The sequence below is a fragment of the Anarrhichthys ocellatus genome, unplaced genomic scaffold (genome assembly GCF_004355925.1).
Source record: "Anarrhichthys ocellatus isolate YVR2014 unplaced genomic scaffold, GSC_Weel_1.0 scaffold9, whole genome shotgun sequence".
Taxonomy (NCBI): domain Eukaryota; kingdom Metazoa; phylum Chordata; class Actinopteri; order Perciformes; family Anarhichadidae; genus Anarrhichthys; species Anarrhichthys ocellatus.
Window position 1 is genome coordinate 8,015,124 of NW_022280039.1, and position 25,743 is coordinate 8,040,866.

General features: G+C 43.7%; 2 protein-coding genes across 2 annotated transcripts in view; both read right to left on the reverse strand.

Moving 5' to 3' along the window:
- Positions 1–15,883, reverse strand: part of specc1la (sperm antigen with calponin homology and coiled-coil domains 1-like a) — a 19,034-nt gene extending 3,151 nt beyond the window's left edge. The window contains exons 1-15 of the mRNA XM_031848947.1: positions 15,190–15,883; positions 9,550–9,712; positions 9,322–9,451; positions 7,558–9,221; positions 6,938–7,145; positions 6,616–6,689; positions 5,810–5,985; positions 5,303–5,466; positions 5,023–5,144; positions 4,102–4,192; positions 3,507–3,596; positions 3,247–3,403; positions 2,843–2,945; positions 1,228–1,344; positions 1,068–1,127 (exon numbers count right to left, since the gene is read on the reverse strand). Coding sequence (XP_031704807.1) covers positions 1,068–1,127; positions 1,228–1,344; positions 2,843–2,945; positions 3,247–3,403; positions 3,507–3,596; positions 4,102–4,192; positions 5,023–5,144; positions 5,303–5,466; positions 5,810–5,985; positions 6,616–6,689; positions 6,938–7,145; positions 7,558–9,221; positions 9,322–9,451; positions 9,550–9,675 — 3,282 coding nt within the window. The 5' untranslated portion in view covers positions 9,676–9,712; positions 15,190–15,883. The remainder of the gene's footprint in view (positions 1–1,067; positions 1,128–1,227; positions 1,345–2,842; positions 2,946–3,246; positions 3,404–3,506; positions 3,597–4,101; positions 4,193–5,022; positions 5,145–5,302; positions 5,467–5,809; positions 5,986–6,615; positions 6,690–6,937; positions 7,146–7,557; positions 9,222–9,321; positions 9,452–9,549; positions 9,713–15,189) is intronic.
- A 102-nt stretch (positions 15,884–15,985) lies between these two features.
- Positions 15,986–25,743, reverse strand: part of si:dkey-91m11.5 (PH_BCR_vertebrate and RhoGAP_Bcr domain-containing protein) — a 29,632-nt gene continuing 19,874 nt past the window's right edge. Inside the window, exons 9-23 of the mRNA XM_031848946.1 lie at positions 24,419–24,540; positions 23,894–24,059; positions 23,544–23,663; positions 23,279–23,354; positions 23,067–23,171; positions 22,897–22,971; positions 22,383–22,480; positions 22,041–22,172; positions 19,379–19,438; positions 19,114–19,223; positions 18,835–18,974; positions 18,567–18,701; positions 18,342–18,447; positions 17,523–17,682; positions 15,986–17,442 (exon numbers count right to left, since the gene is read on the reverse strand). Of these exons, the coding sequence (XP_031704806.1) occupies positions 17,353–17,442; positions 17,523–17,682; positions 18,342–18,447; positions 18,567–18,701; positions 18,835–18,974; positions 19,114–19,223; positions 19,379–19,438; positions 22,041–22,172; positions 22,383–22,480; positions 22,897–22,971; positions 23,067–23,171; positions 23,279–23,354; positions 23,544–23,663; positions 23,894–24,059; positions 24,419–24,540 (1,695 nt within the window). The 3' untranslated portion in view covers positions 15,986–17,352. The remainder of the gene's footprint in view (positions 17,443–17,522; positions 17,683–18,341; positions 18,448–18,566; positions 18,702–18,834; positions 18,975–19,113; positions 19,224–19,378; positions 19,439–22,040; positions 22,173–22,382; positions 22,481–22,896; positions 22,972–23,066; positions 23,172–23,278; positions 23,355–23,543; positions 23,664–23,893; positions 24,060–24,418; positions 24,541–25,743) is intronic.

Consider the following 25,743-nt stretch of genomic DNA (forward strand, 5'->3'; position numbering starts at 1 on the left):
ACACAGAGAGAGAGTCACAGAGAGAGAGAGTCAGAGAGAGAGAGAGAGACACAGAGACACAGAGCGAGAGAGACACAGAGAGAGAGAGAGAGACACAGAGAGAGAGAGACACAGAGAGAGAGTCACAGAGAGAGAGAGAGAGACACAGAGACACAGAGCGAGAGAGACACAGAGAGAGAGAGACACAGAGAGAGAGAGTCACAGAGAGAGAGAGTCAGCGAGAGAGAGAGAGACACAGACACAGAGACAGAGAGAGAGAGACACACACACACACAGAGAGAGCGAGAGCGAGAGTTAAGGAGGAAAACTCACCGCTAAACTGAAGACATCTGTCCCACTAAAACCTGCAGTATATCCTAGATAATATAAACAAGACAATTTAATACTGTGTACATACTTGTGAACCAGACCACACATTCAACCCCTGAACAAACACCTTTCCTCTTTATTTCTCCTTAAAAGGAGTCGTAGTTTGACATTTTGGGAAAAGTTCTTTCTTCCTGAGAGTTACATGAGAAGACTGACATAACTTGCTAAAAAGAAAGCGACAGCCAGCTGCAGGTTAGCTTAGCTTAGCATAAAGACAGCTTTCCTGATTCTTTCCAAAGCTAACAAACTCTGCCTACCTAAATAGTTAACATGTTGTATCTCATTTACCCCACACACACACACACACACACACACACACACACACACACACACACCTTTTTGCTAAACTAAGCTAATCATCTCCTGGGTCCCTTTATTATTGTATAGACGCCACACTATACAGATGAAAAATGTACTGTAGTTCATCTCTGGTTAATGATTAGAATGTCAGTATATTTAATTATGAGTAAGGGGGACATATCAAAAACAGATGATATATGAAAAATAATAACTCTAAAAATGGTCAAAGAAAGACAGACATACATGTTTATGTACACATTCCTCTGAGTATACATACTGTCCAAATTAAGGCATTTCATCTGACCCAAAGTTGTGTCTGGATTTTCCTTCTTTCCCATTATTTTGTTTTTTCTCATATTTATCAGAATAAAGTCGTTTGATATTGGTATGAAGCTTACCAAAGTGCATTTGATGCCCACACTCTCTGCAGCCTGGAAAGCTAAGGTGAAGTTTCTCTTCTGAGAAAAGAAGAGAGAGTCAAAGTCACACTCTAACACAACGGCGATGACGGAGTCGTGGCGGCCTAAAGGTCGGGGCTTTCCTGGGGGCTCTACTTGCCTTCTCCTGGCTGGTGAGCTCCTGGTAGGGAATGTGTGCGGGCAGGTAGGTGTGGAGCACAGCGCAGAAGGCCAGGCCATCATTCCAGCTGCTGCTGAAGTTCGTGATGTCAATGTTCTGAAAAACAAAGCGGCGATCAGCCACGTAAACTTTGATTTAACGCGACAGAACAAAGAGTCAATAGAAAACCAATCTGTGGGTCCGATCTGAGCCGAGTATAAATTCAGTTGTCGTGGGAACTCTTTAAAATGATTTAACCACAGAGACCTGCAGCTTGATCTGTTGACAGACCTGGGATTTTATATGACGTGTCAACAGTACTCATCCATATCATATTTATCATCTTTTCCATCATCAACTGTCTGCTGACCTTTGCGGAGGCTGTAAATCTGTGACTTTTTAAACAACCACTAAGGTTAAATGCAACTCGACAAGCGAGTCTCCTCAACTATAATCTGGATAGTGTCGCTATGATTCAGAGATAGCCTCGTGCTTTTGTCAGGTAGGTAACTTGCAGGATGTATGAAATGTTGCACACTTCCTGGAGAGGAACCACAGAGTCATGGTTAGCACAACCGACATCAGTTTAACAGGAGTAAACCTTCAAGAGGCAGTGCCACACCTGTGGGTCATTTCTAGGTTTAACTTTGACATTTATTATCTCTGCGCACATGTAGACAGGTGAGCTTTGATTTGAATCAGTCTCAAACTGCATTCAACAACAACACCACCATCACACCGGACTGAAAGGACAGACGAGGACAGAGACGCACCTCAGCTCCAAAGAGGCAAAGCTCTAATCCTAAAGATTTGAATGATCTCAAACCACCGTTTTTGATTCTACTCATGGTCTGAATTTCTTCTGCAAAAAGTATTTACATTTTGTTCGTAACTCTCTATAAAGTAAGTTTCATTTTTAGTGGCGGAGTCCGCCATTCCCGCTCTGTCTTGTAATTTGCTACTTAAGTATGTACGAGGGATTCACAGGAAGTGATGCAGCATGTAATCCATCTTTACTGTTTTTCATTCATGTTTGCTGCCTCCAGAATTCTGGGAACTGTAGTATTAAACTGTACTTGCTGGTACCACCAGTAACCACAGGAGTCGCCAAATCAACCAGGACAACGTTCATGCTTTGTCACAGTCACTGTACAGCTCAGGGAGCTGCTACAGATTCAGTTAAGTGTTAAAAATGATTACCCTCTTGACAGTATGTACTGATCTAACAAAAAACAACAACAATCAGCTCCGATACTATAAAAGAAAAAACTCTGTCTCGTATTTTGCATGATTCATTGATTTTAACTACGAACATAAACATCAGTTTCTGACATGTAGTACAAAATATATTATACTACCATAAAACTCAAACCAGCGGAAGGAAAAACTGTTTTTGAAGCTCATCTTGTCGCTTTTGATGAGAACTGGCACTGTAATCAGATTACAAAAGGCTTCATACAACCTTTTTTCTCTCCCCAACTCCTGTAAACCGTGGTGTGTAAAACCTTTCGCTATGTTTGTTACTTAATGCCAGCTTCTTCCCAACATATTGGGGAAGAGTTCTAGAAACGTCATCATGTGGGATCGGATCAGCTGGTACCTTCCAGGGACCTACCTGATAACCCTCAGTCTTCTTCTGGCACCACTTCAGCAGAGCATTTCTCTTGGAGCCTCCATACTCTCTGGCCAGTGCTGACAGCGGGTCCTTTCTCTCTTCTCTGTAGCAGTCACACAGAAGACATGTGTGAGCAAACACTCAACAGTTTTAACAGATTTACTATGTCAGTGAGGTGAGCAGATTACATGGTAAGCATGTTTGCTTAGCGAGCTCGGAGAGACGTCCTGGGCTGTATGTTTTGTCAGGAGACCAATCGCGACTACAGTATGAAGAGGTGAAGTCAAACCGGCCGATTAAAATCACTGACCAGAATGAAAACACGGACTTTAAACCGGCAGCGTGAGCGACTCGTATCATATCAGTACAACACACAGGTGAGTTAGTGGCCCAGCAGGTGGTACCTTAGGCGGCTGCGTGCTGTGGGGGTGATGGAGGCGGTGGGGGAGGAGGAGGACAGGGAGAGCGGGGAGGAGGCAGCACTCATAGCCATCAGGGAGGTTGAGGAGGAATCTGGAGCAGACATGTCCCTCTTTATCTCCTCACTGCTCCGGCGGGACACTGCTCAGGATGGGGGACAAGATTAAAGACCGTTTTCTTCAAACTAAACTATCGACTGAGCTGGTTTAAAATCAGTTTGTTTAATTCAGTAAGCATCTCTGACCTGATATTGTCTTGGTGGAGTCCATGTTGGGGACCCTCTGGTGGACAGACGGAGGCCGGCTAGCCGAGGTTCCCCTGAGAAGGTGCTCCGCTGTGGATACATCACAGTATTTACATGACATATAGTGCTTCTATAAGGGACTTACTCTGGAATTAGATAACAGGGTCAATAAAAGAGCCACGTTCCAAAACAATCACTCAGAGAAAAATAAATGGATGGAGGCTATGGCCAAGTCTGCACGTTCACATAAAACACTTGAACTCATTACTGGTGAGAACGAACTGTGGGAAATTCTACATTACGTGGTGGTTCATCTTTTCCCTCTTATCGTCCCACTCCAGTGTTTTGATTAACTCAAACATGAAGTCAACATACAGTAAACCTGCTCACTGTCAACTTCAGGCCTCTGAGGGGTCATTTCTCACGAGAGAGCGGAGGTCCGTTCCTGTTAGTCCTTAGTTCACTGTGACAAAAGTGTAGCGGAGGGCAGAGGACTCTGGCATTTCCTGTGTGTGACCCATATTTACCAGCACATTATTCTGCCCTCTACGGCGTGTGGAGTGTGTTTAAACGATCACTGTGACGGCTGACTCACCTGGCATGGTGATGTCCGTGTAGCTGGGCCTCTTATCACTCAGGGAGGAGAGCGGCTTGGCTGCTGACATGGAGCCACTTATGGAGTGTCTCTGAAACAGCAAATAACAGCTTTCTGTATTACAAATCATGTAAGTGGTCTTAATTGAGAAAAATACAATCTAAAATGTGTAAATACAACATTTCTAAATAGCGAAATTAATTGTTGCTGTCCAAAGAAAACCAAGTGTCTCTAAATTTGGTGATTTCACAGCCTAAATTATTAATGCTAACAATCAAAAACCCACCGGAACAAAGCGGTTTTGAATTGCTCTTTAAAAAACACACAGACACATGGATTTCACAGGACAGTAAAAAATGATTTATATTATGTGTGTTTTGATTTATTATGGTTAGTTCACCTACAAGTGATATACTCTTACATATGTGTGCTCACCGTGTGAACAGACAAAGTTATTTATTATACAAAAAGTGTATAAGAATGAGTAGGATGTATGTTCACATCTGAGAGAGTATACTGCGAGTACAAATACAGAAAGGACATGGTGTGTCTCATATTTACTGTTCACACAGTTCACTGACTCCTGGGGAAGTTTGTTTATCTGAATATTAATAAACGCTTCACTGGGCAAAAACACACTATCACACACAAAACAATAATTGTTTGATCCTCATTCATGAGTGTTACATCCGGCGATAAGACTTTCAGTTGTGCAAGAACTTTGCAAACCAAACCTTGCATCAAGTCAGTTCTAGTTTTAACTATATTCATGTCTTTTAAAATCATGTTTGTTAATGATAAGTTTTCCATCTTACGTAGTTTTCAATGCCATCTTTTCACACTGCGGTCAATAAAGCTTCTAACTAACCACTGAAAAGTATGAAATGTGAAAGGTAACACGTGAATCCTGTCCTCCTGTACCTGTATGGGGGAAACAGCAGCTGCTGGGGGCGTCTTCATGGGACTGGGACTGAGGGGGGTGCGTGGTATCGGAGCGGCCGTGGCTGTTGGCGTCGCCGGGGCGCTCCCATTGGAAGGTGGACCTAAATTAAGAGCGAAAAGGAACGAACACACACAGCTCAGTTTAGACCTGGTCCACAACTCCTGATGCCATGAACTGCGTCAGGAGAAAAGTTCCTTCTGTGTGGACAAGCAAGGGATACAAGTGAGGAAAGCAGAGCATGTTGTGGTTGTGGGGTACCTTGTGAGGCACTGTCGAAGCTCTTGATGAGTGTTTTGACGGTGGGCGAGGGCTCTGAGGAGGTGGACGATCGCCGGCTGAGACCCATCCCCTGTCTGAGAGCAGCCAGGTCCCTCTCCACCGCATTCATGTAGTTATACACTCGGCCTCTCTCCTCGTCCTGCCTGGGAAACACACAGTACTCTGCTCAGTATGTACACTCACAACTCCTATGCTGTCATCTTCTACATCATGGTTGGAGGAAGGATCTTATTCTGGGGTTTATATCATGCTGTAGCGACAGTTATGGGGAAATTCTAAGTAGAAATAAATTGTTTATTCTGTAAAAGGCAATTTTTCAACTGTGGGATTCATCAGAGATAAATGGATGCAAACCCTATAACCGAGCACCATGAATCACAATCACATAAGCAAAGTTAGAGCTTCCCTCGTTTGTTTTACAAACACAAGACAGACGATGTCAGCGTGACGTTGGGGCTCGTCCAAGCATCTCTCCGTGGGTCTTACTTGCGGGTCTTGACCTCGTCCAGCTCCTTGCACAGCTTCTCGTTCTTGTCCTGGTTTTCCAGCAGCCGGCGCCGCAGGTCTCCGATCTCCTCCTGCGCTTCGGACTTGATGTCATTAGCAATGACGACAGCCGTCTGCAGATCAGCCTGGAACTGACGCCACTCCATCGACTCCTCCTGCACACACACACACACACACACACACACACACACACACACACACACACACACACACACACACGAGAGGAGATTTAACTTTCAATAACCATGGTTGTCTGTTCCAAAAATAGACTTTATACAAAGATATTTACATACATCACGTAGATGATGTTTCTGAAACACGAATAACGAGTTTCTATAATAGAACAGTCAATTTGATCATGAATGTATTCATAGAGATATTATTGTTAGTAGTTGTGTCTTTCTAGCGAAACAGCAAGTAAAGCAACTAGGTGGCTCGTGATTGGGTTTGGCCGGTGTATGGGCGGGACCGCGATAGTGTGGCTCCACCCCCAATCACAACTGCACAGACTTTCGCACCAGCGCAAGATGGCAGCGCCCGTATCGGCAATATTTTTGGCTTCACATTTGTTCAATGGGAGGAAGTGGAGATGCGTCGTCCATCTTTACATACAGTCTATGGTTTCAACCAGTGTCGACATAAAAGTACCGGCCTAAAATTGCTGCAGTTTCATGTGCCGTCTTCCTTTCTCCTAATGAAGCAATCTAAAACAAAAGAGCTTCATGCTAACTATTATTTGCATGTCTGCCCTCAAATCGCTCACTACCCGCCTGCAGCGCTCTTACCCTCAGTTTGCGGTGAAGAATCTTAATCTCTCTCTCCATGTCGTGCTTCTGGTCCTGCAGCTTCTTTACCGAATCTGAAACAGCAATATAAGTGAATGCATGTTTGTTTGACTCAATACCACAAGTGTTACACTGAAGATTCACAGTTAGAGGAAGTTTGACAAACATGGTGCCAGGAGATTAAGACTTTTGAGATGTGAAACATGATTCATTGGTTCTTACTGGCTGTTCCAGCAAACATGAGGGCGCATAAACCTACAAAGTCAGCAAAGTCGGACCATCACAACGAGTTTACACTGTTCCGTGTGTTCGGCCCGCTTACTCTCGAGGTCCGTGATGATGAGGTTGTCGTGGAGTTTGAGAGCTCGGTGCTGCTCCACCTCGTCCTCCAGTTCAAAGATGGTCTCCTTCATGTCTGCGATCTCGGTCTCCTTCTCCTGCAGCTCCACGCGCTGCTTCTCCAGCACGCGCTCCTGCTCGGCCATCTGCTGCTGCACCTGCTCCTGGAAGTGTCTGTAATCCCTGTCCAGCTGTGCGCGTACACACACACACACACACACACACACACAGGAAGAGTTGTATTGTTCATTTCATTAACAAGCCACGAAGTAATTAGCTGACTAATGTGCAACAAAGCTGCAGCAGTGTCATACAGTTATTTATAGAGATGTATTGTGTACAGTGTGTTAAGTACATCCTCTGCTTAGTGTCATGTTGCTAAGGTACCAACAGGAAGGTAGACTCTGGAGATTGGATGCTGAATCTGTGACATTTACAAGGTTGAATCTGGCTCTGCTCCACAGACAATTAAACTCTCAGTCCCATCTAGGCCAAACACTTAAATTTAGCATCCTATGGCTTCAGGAAACTGATGCCCTACACACTATTTCTGTAATAGCCTGCGATTTGACATCTCTAAATCTCTTTCGCTTTTCAACTCACCTTACTGAAAGTCTCCTGCAGCCGGGTGAGTTCGCTGTGGGCTTGTTTCAGCTCCTCCTGCAACTTCGCCGCCTTGGCCTCCGCCTCTTCTTTCCCCTGACGCACTCCTTCCAGCAGTTGGCAGATGTCATTTTTATCCCCGGCCGTGTGAAGGGAGTACAGCTCGGCCACCCTCTGCCTCTCCTGGTCCAGCTGGTTTCTGCAGCGGTTCAGCTCCGCCTGGTCACTGCTCACCGCGGCCTTGTACTCTTCTAGAGCGGCCCCCATGGCGGCCCGACCCTGTCTCTCGGACTCCATGATGCGCTCCATCTGGTGGTTCCGCTCTTTCAACGCTCCGATCATCTCCTGGGCCTCGGCGTTGTCCTGTTCAGCCATCTTCAGAGTGTTAGACAGGTGTTGTTGAACCCCAAGCAGCTGTTCTCTCTCAAAGCGGGCGTTGTCTGCCAGGTCTCCGTAGCGCTGCTCCAGCTCCATGTAGCGGCCGCTCTTGATGTCCTCCTCTAGTCCGTACGATATGTGATGGTCATCCAGCAGGGAGCGCAGGTACTCGATCTGTCGACCGTACAGCTCCAGCTTGTCGCTCTGCTGGCACAGGGAGTCCATGAGGATCACCTTCTCTTCGCCGAGCCGCTCGTTCTCTCCGTTCAGCTCCTGGGTGATCTGTTGCAAGTCGGCCAGCTCCTGCAGCGTGGCCTGGAGCTCCTCGGCGGTGCAGTGCTGGTTCTCCTCCATCTGGTGGATGCGCTCCGTCAGACACGCCACTGACACCTCGCTGGCATTGTCACTGCTGCCCCTCCGCGAGCGCTCCCTGCTGGGCGCGCACTCCGATTCGGATGACGAGGAGGCTCCTGAGGGGGCGTCCAGGGCGTCGTCGCTGGAGGTGACGGCCTGGTAGACCTCGCTAGATTCACTGTCGAGGTTGTCCGCTGAGCCTCCGTGCTGGTGTCCCGTGAGCAGGTCCTCCAGGGAGCCGGGGGCCGAGCCTTCCACCGAGGAGGTCAGCGTACCCGTTCCTCTGCCATCACTCTGCCCGCTGCCCACGGCCAGGTCCGGGCTCAGTGAGGCGTAGTTGAATAGCTTGTCGGACGCATCCAGCCTCTGCTCCAGAGAGAAGCCCAGTGCATTGAGCCGGTCTTTCAGCATCCGGTTCTCACTCTTCAGCAGGTTGAGCTCCACTCGGATGGCCTGGTTCTGCTCTTGTAAGAGAATCAGAGTGGACTCCACATCAGCTGCTGTGATGGCTGAAACCGGGGGCTTCTCCACCACCTCCTCCTCCTCCTCTTCCTCCTCCTCCTCCTCTTCAGCTTCTTCCTGCTGCGGCGCTTCCTTCCCTCCCAAGCCAAGCTGGGCCCTCATGCCCCTCAGCTCGCTGCGAAGGTGGAGGATCTCCACATCTTTGCTTTTCGCCAAACCCAACAGGTCTTTCACTTTGGTCTCCAGAGCCACCTTATCACTGATCTGGCCGTCTGATTTAGACTTGCTCATACGGCCATCAGGCTCTGGCAGGAGCTGGCCACGAGAGCGCTTCCCCGAGGCTGTGTCGCCCGCTGCAGTCCCGGAGACCAACTGCTTCTTATTGGCGGAGGTCCTGGATGTCCGAAGACGGTCTCGTGACGAATTTGGCTCCTTGGAAATCGATGTGGTTGTCCGCTTGGATGAAGCACCTGGTAAGAGAGAAAGAGGGAAAAAAAAAGAAGTACTCTTTACATTTTCAGTGAAACAACTTACGAAAGATGAAACTCAAATATGTGCGTAGAATATTACCCGACGTTGTCTTTGGCTTGCTGTCTAGGTTGCTAGCATTAGTCCCGGTGGAGGCCGTCCTCTTGGTCTTGTTGACGGCATTACTTGAACCTCCGGCCATAGCTGCTAAAAGATCATCATTGCTTTTCACCTGAAAGCACACAAAACAACCAATAAACTCACTTCCAAACAAGAAAATCAAATCAAATTCACACCTGCATGTAGTCGGTCACGTGACGAGTCTCTTACCTTAGACAGCGGTGCAGTAGTGCTGGTCTTGGCTGCAGGCTTTCCGGTCCCAGACGTCGCCGTGGCCTCCGCCTTCCCTCGATCTCCGCTCACCTTACTCACCGCTGGCCGGACCGACTTCTTCATACTGAGCTCTGTGACGCCGATACATTTACAGCTCACTCTGTGCACGAAGGAGGGGAGGAGAAAGGTAATGTATGTCAGTACACAGAGTGATAGCTCCAGTTTTCCATGGAGGAGGAATTCTTTCCACAGAGGCTATTCCCTGAACACTAGAAAATGGTGAGACCACACCGAATAGCTGAGCACTTGTAGAAAACCTTTTCCTATCTGTGGTTTATTCTAGATAGGATATTCCTTTGCTTATTCTCCCGATCCCCATCACTGCAGTAACATTTGGAAGCTGTTGAAACAACTTTAGGGGTGATACCGGACTCTAAAGGCGGACATTGAAATAGAGGCTTTCAAAAGGCCAACCGATATCTCCACTAGATGGCTCTCGTGTGTTTGTGATGTTTCAGTCAGTTCAGTTTCACTCGGCTGTCAGCTGCAACACCGACCGCGCCGATAAAGCGTTTAATCAGTGTGGGTGGTTTGCATGGACAAAGATGGGCAAGACAGAGTTTTTCCATCTTTTTCTGGTGCAGAACAATAAGCAGCAGAGCCCCAAAAAAGGGAAAAAAGTAGATTCCTTCTCAGATCAAAGTGAAAGCTCAAACCAACACAACTGCAGTCATATTTAGCGAGCCCAAAAAATATGAGTGTGTTAGTCTGTTACCGGGCAACCGGTCTGATGCACTGAATAATCATCTCGCACGGCAAAGAAATCATTTAGTGCCATGTTCGTGCAAGATGTGCTCATTCCACTTCACAATTACTGTTGCTCTATTTAAAACAACTCGACGACCCAGAAAAGATTCCTAATAACTATTTAATGGGAGCACATTCTTGAGCGTGATCTAGTGTGCTGCCTCGTGCATTGTTGCGAAAATGTGGCTTGAATTAATAAAAAAAAAAATTATTCTCTCAAACTACTTCAAATGAAGCACCTAAAGCTATGTTGGATGTATCTGCTGCCTATAAAACGGTGTTCATTTGGCAGTGGACAGGGCGGTGAAACTGGCTGTAACCAAATCACAAAAGCTTGTATGAAACTTTATTCTTTATTCCGTATTGTTCGCATGTTGCGTCCAGGTCTGAGGAGAACCTGACTCGATGCCACGATAGCAAGAAAAGTGATTTGGGACACATCTGGAGACAAAGAGTAAGTACTTTAGCACAGATTTGGTGCTCTTTTTTAGCTTGAAGGCTCTTGAGAGGAAACAAAGTGAGTTATTGTGCATCGGGAACACAACAAACAATCCATCTCTGAGGTCTGTTGTTTTCCTGAGCAGAAGTTTATTGTTCGGATATGGAAATACATATAATCACTAACTCGCAGTAAATCAGACTTTAAACAGAACCCTGTGAGAAGCACAAATGTTTAGACAATACGCAGACTGAAGCATTTCCATGAATCTTAACTACATACACACACACACACACTGCGAAAATAAATCAATATTTAAGGTCTGATAAAGCCGGGGGTGATCGGCACACAATAGCTCCCATCCAAGCCACATACATTGTCAACCTTCTCTCTCTCCACAGAATCCAAAATAACCTGCTACTAAACCACAACTCAACTCTCTTCAAAATCAAATACTTCTCTAATAGATTTCAGCTGTGTTTTCTTGGTACAGATGTTACTTTAAATCTGTCATCCTGCACCGAATCTTTCACTTTGAGCGTACTGGCTTGTCATCCATTTTCTTACTGCCTGTGGCGATATTTATTTTGGTTATCGTTTCTGTCGGGTTAACCTTGGCCTCCAGTGACGTAGATGCTGAGAAGTGTTTAGCTTCACCTAATTCATATGACCAGCCGACAAAGACACACAGCCCTGGCCTTCAGGAAGAGTTAGGAGGAGAGTTTGACTGGACTTCAAGATAAAAATGTGAAGTTGCAGGACCTGAAATCTTTACTCAAAATAACATGCCAACTGTTCTTACAGCAATAAAACACAGGTCACATGCCATCAGACCACAGACAGTTATGTGTAAGGTTAGAAAGAAACAATCTTCCCCGCCTCATGGGGAGGAAATGGCGAATAATGTGTCTCAGCTGGTAGATTTTAGTCCCTGAAAACAGACAGCAGGGTTATGGTTATGACACAAACTCAACTTTCAGAGTATACTTTGAAGCATGTTTGTATCTGCAACTTCTTCGACCACTCATGAATATAAAGTCTACGTCGACACCATGCATCTTTCCCCCAGTCAGGGTCTCCTCAGTTTGAACATCTGCATCCCCACAGGCATCACTTTATTTGGAAGCTTTATGTTGTGGCCATACTCATGTCTGAACAGGTCTCGCTACATGTTACCCAGACCTGGACTTTGTATGTCGACAGGTCATCTTAACTTATATACGCAGCTATGAATAAATGTCGGGGAAGCTTCTGTTGTCTTGCCAGCACTTCGACCGTCCTGCTGCGCATGTCTTCTTACGTATTTGAGGGGTACAAAGATGTGTATGAGCACCAACGCAGCTGCTAAACTCATACATGCCACCAGGCGACTATCGTCTCCAGCTGAGGCTACAGGACAATCAATAGGACTCAGCTTACATTACACTATATTATGACCCTTCTATGTAACACTTCCCAGCCTTATCTGCACACATAACTCTGTACGGACTGCGTGTGCGTGTATTTATTCATAAAACAAACGGTTGACAGGGCGTTTTACCAGAGCACTGACATGTGCACTCAGAAACTACTGCAGCCAGTTTTCTGAATAGCTGAATGTGTGTCAAAGCAGATGTCTGAAACAGGGAGCAGCTAGCTGAAGGCAGATCTCTTTTCATTGGATCTGAATAGACATGGGAGCACAGGCTGTGGACCAGAAGTGCAGCTAAATGGGGCAGCTGCCTTTTCCTTCACTCTCTCACTCTGCAAATCTCCAGCAAACAAGGGTTTGTGTGTGTGAACCACTTTAGAAACTTTAAAAAAATAATAACTGCAATACATATACCATGCATTTATAGACACTAGCCTCTCAGACTCCACCGTCGTATACACCAACATCTGTGATGAATCACACCGCATTGAAAACAATGCCGTTTCTGTGATGCTGAAAAACTATTTTCTTTGGTGGCCCCACAGGACCGTTTGAGATAATGATGCATTGTTGTTTAAATATAGCACACACAGAAATGAAAAGGTTTCTATACAACTAGCAGACATTTTCTAAAATATTAGCTAACTGCATCAATCTGTTGAGGAGGAAGAAAGATTGTGGGTGCCGATATTCAGAATCTACTAAACATCAAAGGATATGATTATTTAAAAATGTAATAATGTTGCCTATTTAATACAAAAAGTCCATCATTATCCATGCTATGAGCGCTAAGAGGTTGTCCACAGAATTTACATGCGACTCAATTTAGCCATGTAGCTCTGTGCGCTGCAGAATGTAAGCTGCTCCTTGATACGCCAGAAGCCAATAACACTTAATCCTGATTCAAATTAAATAGAGCGGCAGTATTCAATTTCAGTGTTAATGAATGCAATGGATCTGATCCGAGGCTGGCCAAAGGAACAAGAGTGTGTGTGTGTAGTGTTCCTTTACAGACAGCCGGATGAAGCACGAGACGGAAAACGCAGAAGAAGAAACAGCCGAGTTGAGTCTGGGGAGAGAAAGAGGGGGGGGCAGCAGTGGTCTAGTAACTCATTAATGCCCCTTCCCTGCTCGCCTTCCTTATTCACACTTTAACTGCGGGGAGGCACTTACTTGCCATAACATCAGTTTCCTGTGGTAAAAAATACCCTAAAAAGGGTGACTGTGTGTGTACAACGACAAGCAGGCACCAGTCTGCTTGAGACAGAGCAGACACTGTCAAACCTTGAATTTCATTATATAATAATATGTCTATTAATACACAAGCCTGGAATGCAATTAAACAAGCCATTTTTTATGATGTCGGCTTACATTAATATTTGCATCGGTAAAGAAATGATTGAGCTGTGGCGTTTTTGTGAGTAGTCCTGCCTAACACAACTAATTGAACCATCTTTAATACATTTAACCAATGGGTGTAAACCTGACATATTAGGCTGTCTTGGGAACACATTTATTTATTTATTTACTCTCACCTCGGGGCAAAGTTCCCAAGACTGGAGAGTTTTCCCCCCAAAAAAAAGATTATCTAAGAGCAAAGCAATGATCAGGCAGAGCCAAGGAGTGTCTCATAAGTCAGATTTACCAAGACATTGATTTAAAGAGTGGGCTGTGAAATATTGCTCTTCCTAAGCCATTTCCAGGAAAGTTGGGAAACATCTGTGGTCAAAGGGGGAGATGATTTAGTATGAGAGAGAGGAGGATTTAGGAAGATACTCAAGAGAGGCCACAGCTCTGCTATAGTACGCCCAAAGGCCACTGACATGCTGCAACATCACTTCACTGTTGACTTTTCTCAGGGGGGTGGCACATTTACATTGTTCTTGGGCTACACCTACATTAGCAGCCGCACGGCTAACGTTAGCCCAAACAGAGTGTCATTCAACCACACAAGCAGATGCTTCCACCAACCAACACTTTGAGATGAAGACAACAAACCCACTATATGGAGAGAGCATACGCAGGTTCAATCATGTTGTAGACAAAAATATCAACTTTAAAACCAAGGAGATAACACAGCTAGCTAGTTAGCCATTAGGTCAGGCACGCAGGGAATGTCAGTAATTTCACTTCCTGTTTGGCCACACGCCTTCAAAACAAAAGCACAGAGCTAGACACGTAAGCACAACCCTTCAACAACTCTTCATGACAGTGTTGTTATTATATCAAAACTCTGACAGAGCAAGATTATATACATAGAGTTAAAGTAGAGGTATAATAGATGATATAAAGTAAAGTATAGTAGATGTAATATGGGTTATACTGCCGATAGTAAGAGCCAAGACACTTCCAATTTACTATAAGAGTCAAAACAGTGTAAATACCTTACATTAGCGAAATCATTTAAAAATATTTAGCTATAGTTAACGTAAGCCTTGTAAAGATGTGCAGAGTATTAAAGTAGTCCAATTAGAAATGTATCACAGAATTGATTTAAAATCATCACAAACAAAAGCTTTGTGACAAATGTACAGTCAACAAAACTACTGTTGCAGTTAAACTTAAATAACTTTACATTTTAAATAAAGCGGTGTTTACCACAGTTAGTTACACTGACGCACATTTAATTATGAACGACACTGAGGCTACATGTCAACACCTCATAACTTATTTTGAAATTTTCTTTAGTATAGGTCCAAGTGATTTCTCCTAGCTTGACAGCTGACCAAAAATGTGGTTTGATGGTGCTTAAAACAGCAATTGTTTGCTATTTAAAACAAACGAACAAACAAAGCGAGTCTCCGTACTCAACGTAGCTTCAGATTAGGTTTGTCCGTTTCTTTTCAGGCAGTTAATTCACCTCAACTGCCAGTTAAGCAACGGCCAAGCTAAGGCTGCTAATGCTATCGGTAGGCTAACGATGTTAGCATAGCCGGTAGAAAGACAGCGCTCTGTCAGTACGAAGATGAACTATTCATACCTGAGGTTCTCCTAATGTTTCTGTTTGATACGTTGATAAATGTCCGATGCCTCGTCATTTGTAGGCGCTAACAGTTCGCTCATTAAACAACTTCAGATTGCAGGCAGCATCAGTTTCTTTCTGTTGGCAGCAGCCGGATGATCCTGTCTCCCCCTCCTCTGGTTGCATCACCCTCTGGACAGGGGGGACACTTTACTGCCTCCAGGATCTCTCAGTATCCAGTGGGTCGTTTATTGGTGCTCCTAAATGACTCCAGAAGCTCGGCCAAAAGTCTGCAGCGCCTCTCCTCAACCAAGTCCACTACACCTTCACACCCTCTGCAATTAAGAGGAGAGTTAGTGGGCACATGTTGGCCAAAGTTACCAAGAATTATACATACATCTTTACAATATCTCTAAAATATAAAACACCTTAAATATAAGACTATTAACTATGTGGACATGTGCATAAATCAGTTTTTTTGTAAAAAAAACAACTTTATTTTTGTTTTGGTGGTTGCCTAATGATAACAGGTTGAAAGTATACTTACCTTTAATTTACCATTATATTATTGGAAATGTCTAGGTTAATACGACACGGCACATACCCGGGGATCCTGGACCACCAAAGCCCAGACACAGTAAACGTGTTTTTAATTTACAGGCTCATCACTGTCCTCTATAGTCCCACACTGAACGACTTGCATGACATCTCAGGTAGAATTCACACTAGACTATACCATAAATATATTCATAAAAGAGGTACAACTTTAAGAGTATCTTTTTATCTCATGCTATGAAAGTAGACATTGCAAGAATAATGTTGCCAAGTTTTTATTGACATAAATCATACACACAAGACTCACCAGTCTCATCCTACGAATCGCTAACAGTTTATTGCTTTTTTACTTAAATCACAAGCCTTTAGGGTTATAGTTTGTGCTAACAAGTGTTTGAATACTTGTAGGGATTTGGAAAAAAAAAATATTAATGCAAGAACAGTGTATTTTCAGTAAGTAATACACGTATGTGGATGATAAACCTATTAATAAGCCAGGAGACGTGGAGATGAGTGAATCACTGTGCTTCAAGGGTCCTACATTGGTATTTGAGATAATCTCCGGGTGCTCTCATTTCTACAGCAGTGTGGTTTTGTCCTATATAGGTAGACTACAGACCAGGAATGCAGGAAGCAACACATAATACATCAACAGAATAAATCAAATCAGAAAAAAAAAACAACAACGTGGACACAAAACATAGGAAATATGGACAAAAGACAACTGTGAAATTAAAATGATACACAGCACAGAATACATTCCATAGATCAGGCATCTCCTCTTCCTGGAATAATTTGCCATTTACTTATCTGTACCACTTCCCAAAAAAAAAAAAAAAATCACTCATGTCTACATAAAAGTTGGTTTGGGCACCACAGGAATAACCTGTGAACTGAATACGGGCGCTATACAAATAGTACAGCACAGATCCCACCACGCTTTAAATGCTTTGGTCAACATGCCTGCATGTTGCTGTGTGTTAACTACAGTTTTCAGTCTCAAACTTTTTAATTCTGTACAAAATGAAGAGTGTGTGTGTGTGTGTGTGTGTGTGTAAACATTTGGGTAACTGAAACGTTCTATTGGCCATCAGCAGGGAAACATTGGCACAGGTGAGCTTTCAACCAGGTCAAACATAGACTGTATAGACATGAAAAATATCTGTCCATTCATCCGACCATTCATTCATCCATCGTCCGTCCACAGAAATACATCTTACAATATCTAACTACAGCAGAAATCTCCCTCTGTGAAGATGGAGCTAATGTGCACAGTGACAGAACAGACCAGTGGAAAAAAAATCTAAGTACAGTAAATAACGCCTCTTGAAATTTAAATTAAATTAAAAAAGGAATGATGTATATATTGTACATACATCATGTAGGGTTGTCTTTTACTGACACAGCAGGCAAGCTTGTAGGGAAACAGAACGCACATCTCCAAAAGACATGGCTTTGGTCATGGTGGCCATTTCTAGGTCGCAATGTGTCGATGGTTCCACCTGGTGGCTAAAATAAGCATCCTCAGGGTAAACCAGCCAGCCGTGGCTGCTCAGCAGCGTCCAGCTCATTGAGCGGCAGACATTCTGCCTCTGAACCGAACATTTACAGACATAATGTTCCTGTTTATACTTCAGTGGAGAAGAGAAGGCTTTGACGTTTGCTGTCAGGGGTAGGGATGCTCTCCAGCTGAAGGAAGTAGAGAAGGACTTGCACCTGCGGACACAGAAAAGGTGATCAGACCCGCAGTCCAAATGTCTCCGTCTCACTTATCAACATCCCGACGCGGGTTTTACCTGAGACATGACCTCTAGGGACCAGCAGTCATTCATGGAGATGGGCTGCGAGCTGTTTGAGATTTTGCTGTCCTTTTCAGAGGGCCGCAGCAAAGTGGGGCCGAAGACTGTGGCCAGATTGTGCAGAGACATCTTATTGATGCTCTCATTTTCAGTCACCCTGTAAGAGCAAAGGAAAAAAACTTGTGAACTGACTCAGTCATGTATCTGAAGTTTGCCAACGTTAGCTAGCGTTCTAACAGGAAGAATGTTTTATTTAATCTTTTAAAAGTTACACAGACTTGCTTTAATGCATGTATATGGAAGCCCTGAGAAGGAAGTGAGACAAATTCTGGTAATTTATTATCTATGTCTGATCTTTGTTGTTTTTTCTTCTGTGTTTATGACTTAGGAACACGTGAAAGACGGTTTGCCCAAATACATTTTCAAAGTTCATAATTTTTTTTCCATCGTATAAACAGATGAGAACATGAGATAGTGTTGCACTTCACTTAAAATGCCAAACCTTTTTATTTTTTACCTGTTTTCACAGATGAAAATTTAAAGAAGTAATTTAGAAAAAGTATGCTGGAAAAACTTGCCTCTCAGGGTCTTCGTACAATTAATAATAATAATAATAATAATAATAATAAGATCCAAACCCAACAGTACGTATTTACTGTATTTCATCACTGCTGAACACTATGTCAACTATAACATACTTGTTTCTCCTCTCATCACAATGTAAAAGTCTGACAAAAACTTTTTCTAAGGTGGGGGTAACATACATACACTGATACCTGAAAGCTCAAATAATGTAATATTTGTGAGGTCTTTTACCTTTTAAGGTGGTCGAGCACGAAGAGGAAGGTCACCAGATTGGGCTCCGGTAGAGACAGCAGCAGGTTGAGCATGCAGCTCTCCTTGGCCACACAGTCAGAGAGAGCTGCAAGGCGAAAAGCACACAAAATAAATGTGCTGGTATTCACAACTTGCACTCTGCATTGATGCCTTCCTTGATCGCCAAAAAAAATGTTGTGCCAAAATAAAGAAGTGGGGACTGACCGATGCCTCCAGCAAAGTTGGGGTACAAGTCATCAGTGAAAAGAGGCTCCGGAAGCTCGCGGAAATACAGCTTCAGTGTTCCAGCGATGGCGTTCACGTCCATCTCCCTCATCATGACAGACACGTCTCTGTTGTCTGCGGGGGCAGATGACGCAACAGTCACTAAATGCCAAAGAATACAAGCTGCACAGTGATCTTTGAAAAACACTTCTAAACGAGAGTATGAGTCAGTCCTGCAGAGCTTGACAAGAAATCAAACTGAGCTCACTCGAGTCGAAGGCAGCCTTCAGTGCCTGGATGTCAGTTGCGACTCCAGACACTCTGTAGATTCCCACCTCGTCCATCCCTCGTCGCTCAATCTCCTCCACACACTGTCTCACAATGAGGGGAACCTTGGAGCGTTCTCTCCTGGTGAGGACGTAGTCACACAGAAACACGTTTTTAACAGACACTTCATGTGAATGTTGTAAACACAAGAGACCATGGTTTGAATAAGTACCATGTCAGAGTATAGTGAGTACTGGTGCTTCTCAAAAGACCAACTCACTTAGTTACTACGTTGATCTTCACTCCAAAGACGCCGGACTGTTTCCGTGAAGGCATTCGCTTTAAACTGAACTCTCTGCTGGTGAACTTCATCGAAAGCTTCACCTCGACCTGAAACAAGCGAGGAAACCAGAAATTTCGGACAACTATGACAGCAAGTTGTGAAGGAAGTGGTGCCAAAATGGAGAATCAGATGCTAAATGTCACAGTTTAGCTTTCACTCAACTTTCCTCTTTTTACTTACTGGGTTGCTAAAAAACACTTACCCCATTCATGGTGATGACTGCCCTCTGCCAGTCTTTATTTTGCAACGTCTGAGGATCCAGCTGAAAAAAAGAAAAAGAAAAAAAAAAGGAAAAGTTTTACTTCACATTTAATTATTCAGATTCAGATTCTCTTCAGAAATAAAAAAAAAACAGGAAATACTGTGCCAGGTGATATGATACCTGCTCCACGACTTCACTCAGCCCCACATGAACATAAACTCCGTATGGCCAGGTGGTGTCAGGGATCTATTTTAGTCGTCTGACTAATACCAATCTGATCGCATGTATTTACAGTGATCAGGCATGAGTAATGCAATAACATCATGTCCTGCTGCTAAGTATTGTGCCTGTCCAAGATGGCAGATGTTCTTTCAACCAAGAAACCATCAAATCTCATTCAGTTAATCCTTTGTTCAGTGAAAATCTATTTTCTTCACAAAAAAGAATTTAAAAAAAGAATCACAGGCTAGAAAAGTGATGAATTGAACACTCTCTGACCTCTGAATTGAATATTATTTCAAATTGTGTTTGAAATAATATTACATATCACCAGAAAATGAGAGAACGCAAAAACAAGTTTGTCCATGAATGTAGGTTCCTGAGGCTTCGTTTACGACAACATCCCATGTAGGTTTGTCCACAGCTCACTTTCCATTTCTTTACCTTTGGTCTGATCAGACTGCTGCGGACTCGGTCCCACAGACGGGCCCCCGTACCCGGGGATTTCCTTTGAGCAGTGTCCCCCTCTTCCTCTAGACCGCTGCTGACCTGATCCACACTCTCCTCCTCTTTAGGATTACTGTCACTCATTCTTTCTGGCATGAGCAACTCTAAAATGTTACGGTCACTGACTAACGGCAAACAAACAAAGAAACCAGCGCTGGTCCACAGACAGCACTATTTTCTAAACCGTGTCACTAACAAGAGCAGCAGGTCCGTGTTCCCTGAACAACCAGCACCTGATCACATTGCCTTGAAGAACTCTGATGATCTTCTTCGATGCAGACCAGCTGAATTTTCACAAAACTTTCCGTCATCTTCACGTCTTGGTATTGTTATACTCCAAATCCTTTCGTTCCACTGGGAGCCAGAGAGGAACAAAGCCACGCAGCCTGCCGTCCACGCTTGCCTGTGTGTTGTTGTACTTTCCTGATGGATTTGGGGGATTAACTCCTGAGAATCCCCTCCTACCCTCATTACCAACATGCTCACGCCTGCCGCTGTGAGCAGTGCAGGCTGATAAAATAGCAGCCCAGGTAGCAAAAACAGGTTCCTCTCTGGCCAGTAACGGTCTTAATGTCCTGCCTCAGCTAACACAATGTAATTCTCATGGATATGAAATGCTAAAAATGGTCATACAGGTTAATCAGTATTATTTGTTAAAAGGCTCAAGTATATATATATATATATATATATATATATATATATATAGTGTATCAAATGTTTTTGTATTATATGTATATATATAATTATATTATATTATATATAAAAAGTTTTTTTATTATATGTATATATATATATATATATAAATATAGATAAATATATAGTTTATTTTCATTTTCTAAATATTTCTTATTGTCTTTTTTCTTTTTCCCTTTTTATATTTATATATATGTGTGTGTGTGCATATGAGGTTATACAACCTCAAAATTCAAATAATTTAATTGTTATACTAATTTGTTGTGTCATATTGTCAAGTTTCGTCTCCATACCATTGCTGTAGACACCAACAAAACAAGAAGAAAGGACAACATGACACCACGGGTCATGAAAGTGATTTAAATGGCTGACAGGTTGTCCTTTCTCCAGGCTGTTGGCTCCTGAATAACATGTCAAGTATCTGGCTGAGACTCGACAGAGTTTTGACCAACCTGTCCAGCAGGGAAACCCCTTCACTGGCTGATCAAAGAGCGCTCTGTCGCTCTCTCTCTGTCATAGTCTGGAGCCGTGCCGACGGCTACATTTGGTCAAACCAAGACTAATCCGCCCTCTGTCACAACACCCGAACAGGGGTCAAGCTGAAGTGACTTACTGGCTCACTTATATTTCATCAGCAAAGGGCCTCCCAGGGCAGGATTAGCCCCCCCAAAAAAAGCTGCTGTTGTCAGCAGTGCAAATAAGATGCCACTGTGGAGGTACTAGAATCAATAGAGTGAGCAAGTTCACTCCACATAGGCAATGATTGTTTTTCCTATATATGTGAGTGGAACTGTATAGATTTGTATTCATACCGAGTCCGTAAATATAGATTTTTAGATCAGTTAATGTACCTTACCTTTCTGTGACTGGCAATAAAATAAATAGTTTGGCATTTTGGGAAATACACTTTTTATGATCAAATATAAAGCTACAGCCAAACACATGGTATGTCTGAGGTAGTGCACAAGTTGACAACTTTATTGTGTAAAATGTCCCACTCAGTACATACAGTTTCTTGATAATATTTCTTTCATAACTAACTTTAAAAGATACTCATTAAAATGTTTGTTTATGCTCTGATGTTAAAAATGAATGTCTTTATAGTATTTTTTAACTCTCAGTTATTGATATTGGTTTGGACCTTAAAAATCTAGAAGCGGTCACTTCTAAGACAAGTGTGGTAACTTATACCCATCTGGTCCTCTCAGGTATTTCCCCAAAACACAAGCACATTTGTCCGTACCTTTATTTGTCCTTTGGCCGTGATCTTGTCTGCGGTCTCTCCATCCTCTTTGCTCTGCTTGCTTTTGTTGCAGCACTTCTCATAGCAGAGCAGCCTCAGAGTTTGAGAGCCCTCCAGTTCAATCTCAAACTCCTTGCACACACACAGAGCAAAAACATGTTACTCTAGTTTTCAGCCCAGTGCACAACAATGTGCTTTTATTCCATCCACTGAACAGTTTTTCTGAGCATCCAAAACTGAGATGTTTGATTTTCAAACATTTATGTATCAGGGAAACACGGCCTTAAAGACACACAGCAGTGGATACTGAAGGTGGATCTCACTCATTATTAGCTTTCTCACCTCGTTCCAGTTGGGCTCTGTAGAGTCTCTGTACACGCGTGTTTTGGCTTTGTTGACAAAGTAGCCGAAGGAATCCACCTCCAGAGAGCAGTAAAGGTCTAGTGGGCGCAAGCAGAAGCAGTTTGAACGTTTGAATCAAAATGAAACTGAAGACTAAAGACTCACATCAATCTACTCTCTGTCTGGTGTCATTACAGTTACTGTCTCAGTACCTGAAGAAACGGCAAAGAGGAGTGTAACCCCCTCTTATTGAAACATGCCACTGATTATTACCCGACTACCTTTTAAAAAGTTTGAGCAGGCAGTGATTTGAGACATATTTGAGGCTGCTTGTACACAGTGTTCCTGACTAATCCTGCTTGTTCCAATGCAGCTGTCCACCCAGCTGACAGCCGCAGAGAGAGAGGGGGGGGGGTACAACAGATGACACAGAGGATGATGAGACACCGCATGCAACCTCTAGAATTATCAGTGAGATGACTCGCTGTCAAAAACAGGAGAATAACCAACTTACTTAAGCTGTGTTTCAGCCCGGACGCAGAGTGGACGATGACATTCAGGAAGCCGTACAAACCAGAAGATTCATCATCTACGGAGGGTGGCGTTAAGAAAAGATTACAAAAACCGTAGGTATATTACAATATATATTAAACCCTAAAAAGTACAATGCATTGCGAACCTTACCTTCCTTATTCATGGTCATTGGAATCGTGTGAACAGTCTGCAGTTTCACACACGAGTTAGTGAGCATCTGCAGCTCCAGAGAGGTCAGAGAGAAGCTTTTAAAGCCTGCAGGAACACAGTCAAGGTGAATGCAAGCCACACACACAATATGACATTACAACCGTTATGACAATACTCTGATGTCTCTTGTAGAAAGTGCCGGGTTAACTCACACTTCTTCTGCTGCTCGCGAACGATCTCCCTCCACTCGGCCCGTTCATAGTCGGAAGAGATGAGAAACGTGAAACCCTGAAAGAAATAAAAGGCATGATATTTTGTATTTTATTGCACTCTCATTGCTGTAATGGCACGCTTGTTAACAGCAGAGGGCAGCAGAAACCATGTTAAGAAGTTGTTTATTGACAGTACAAGATATTCACAATGATATTTAGCATGAATCTTTTATATAGGGAACCTTCTTTAGGACTCCTGACTCACCTTGCCGTTTCGGTTGGCCACTCTGAACGCCATGTTGGGCGACATGAGAAGCAGCAGAGACTCCTGTTCTGATAGCTTCTTCCTCAGTCGCTCGATCACCTTGGGTCCTTTGGTGGTTCTCTACAGATTAACAGCACCAGGTTTACTGTGAGGCAGGACATGCTGTCTAGACATTTGTTCTATTCTATAACTTCCTCATTGTATTTTAGTTGTGTCTACAAAGCCGTCATTGTTGTGGTGTTTGTACAGTGCAGTTACTTCACGTCATATAAACGATCATAAACTACATATTTCCTTGTATTCTGAGGCTTGGGTTTCTGTAGGTGTATTTAATATCTGTGTATCCTCACCTTCTCTCTTTGGATCTCGTTCTTGATCTGGGAGATTCTGATCTTCAAGGCGTCGATCTCCTCATCCTGGACCAGCGGGATGGGGGTGGACTCACAGTCCTCAATGGTCTGGAAAGTCAGGTCAGCCAGTGGGACGTACCACTTACAGTCGTACTGTTGCCCTTTTCTGTTGGAGCACAAAATGTGTGTATAACGACATCAAATTTTTTTCTTTTCACCCAGTAATTGTCATGTTGCCCTGCTCTTTCACCAGAATGTGTTTTTAAGCAGCGTGAAACCAACAGTACAAATAGACACAAGCTTGAAAACTGTTGGCGAAACAGTTGGAGATGAACGTTGTACATCTCCAACTGCAACCGCCGGATGGTCACAATGAAACTGTTCTATGTCCAGCAAAGCAGAATTTACTTTTAACAAGTTTATTGTCTGTCTGGGCAGGAGTGACTCTCATTCCCCAACAGGGATTTTGAACCAGTGGATCTTCCAGGTCACCGAACCTCGGGCTGGACGCCGACCCAGACTCACCCTGCAGCCTGTTTCTTCAGCTTGGTGCAGAGCAGCAGGTCGGTGAAGAGGAAGACGTGACGGAGTTTCCTGGAACCTTCCACCAGCTCCACCATGAAGCGATCCCTCAGCAACTGACGGTTCTACCAACAGGAAATGAGAAATGACGTCATTACACTCATAGTATACGACTCTCATTTGTCTGAAATACACCCCCAATAATCTAAACTATTCAGTATTTTTAAATAATGAAACTGTGAGTGAGAATTAGGGTGCTTTCAACAACTATTCTACTGCAACAAAAGCTGCAATACTAAGAACTGCTGACAGTACAGTATCTCATTTCAAGTTTATATTGATGCTCAGTTCAAACTGCTTGAATTTGGGGTTCACAAACAATGATTTTGTGCTGATCTTTGTACGTGCTTATAATTACTGTACACATTAATGTGCTGTCGGATGAATGCTACCAAACCTCATGGCGGCAGTAAACACAATAATCGAAAACAATAAATCATTTGCAACGTGTCCAAAACAAGGCAGCATGTGTGCAGCATGTTTCTTCAACCAGCAGCAGCATCCTCAGCGATCCGTCCAGCCCACGCTAGAAACATATGACGACATGAGCTCTTCCTGCAGCAGCCTCAGCCTTAGAGGTCAAAAGGCTGAGGCTGCGGTTTACAATGACACTGCCCATGTGAGACTTCACCATCCCACACCAACCACAGTCCAACAAAAACAAGGAAACCACTGCAGCATGGCTTTCCTATTCTGTTTTCGGGACACAGGACGAAACAGCCCCTCGAACATGTTAAGCACTGTCCTGGTTTCAAAGAGAAGAGGACATCCGCTTATTATGTTGTGGCACAGACACAACCGCAAATAGTCAATAATCCAATGGAAAAACAAGAGCTGTAACTGCACAGTGCTCATGCCCTCCTGGCACTGGAATCTGCTTCTGTTTTTATTGTGCACCATAATGACATGTTGTGCAGTGAGGCATGTACAAGTAGTGGAACTAAACAAACTCATGAGTTTAAATGGTCAGGGAAATTACGGTGCTAAACATTTGCAATGGGTGCAAAGTTGGTCCCAATAACTCGTATTTCCAGCTGGTGACTGAACTGTCATGTGCTGGCTTGTTATCTGTCAATCTCCTTGTGGGACTTCAGACCTCCTCGACTATGCACAGAAGAATTTTCCCAAGAACTTTCTTTGATTTAATATCCCACACAGGTGGGCTGGGCCAGTTCCCAGAAAAAAACAGAGGAAGTTCTTATTCAGGTCATCTGAATCAGAGCCCTGAGATGCATGGTGTGTGAGGGGGGGGGGGGGGGGGGGGGGGG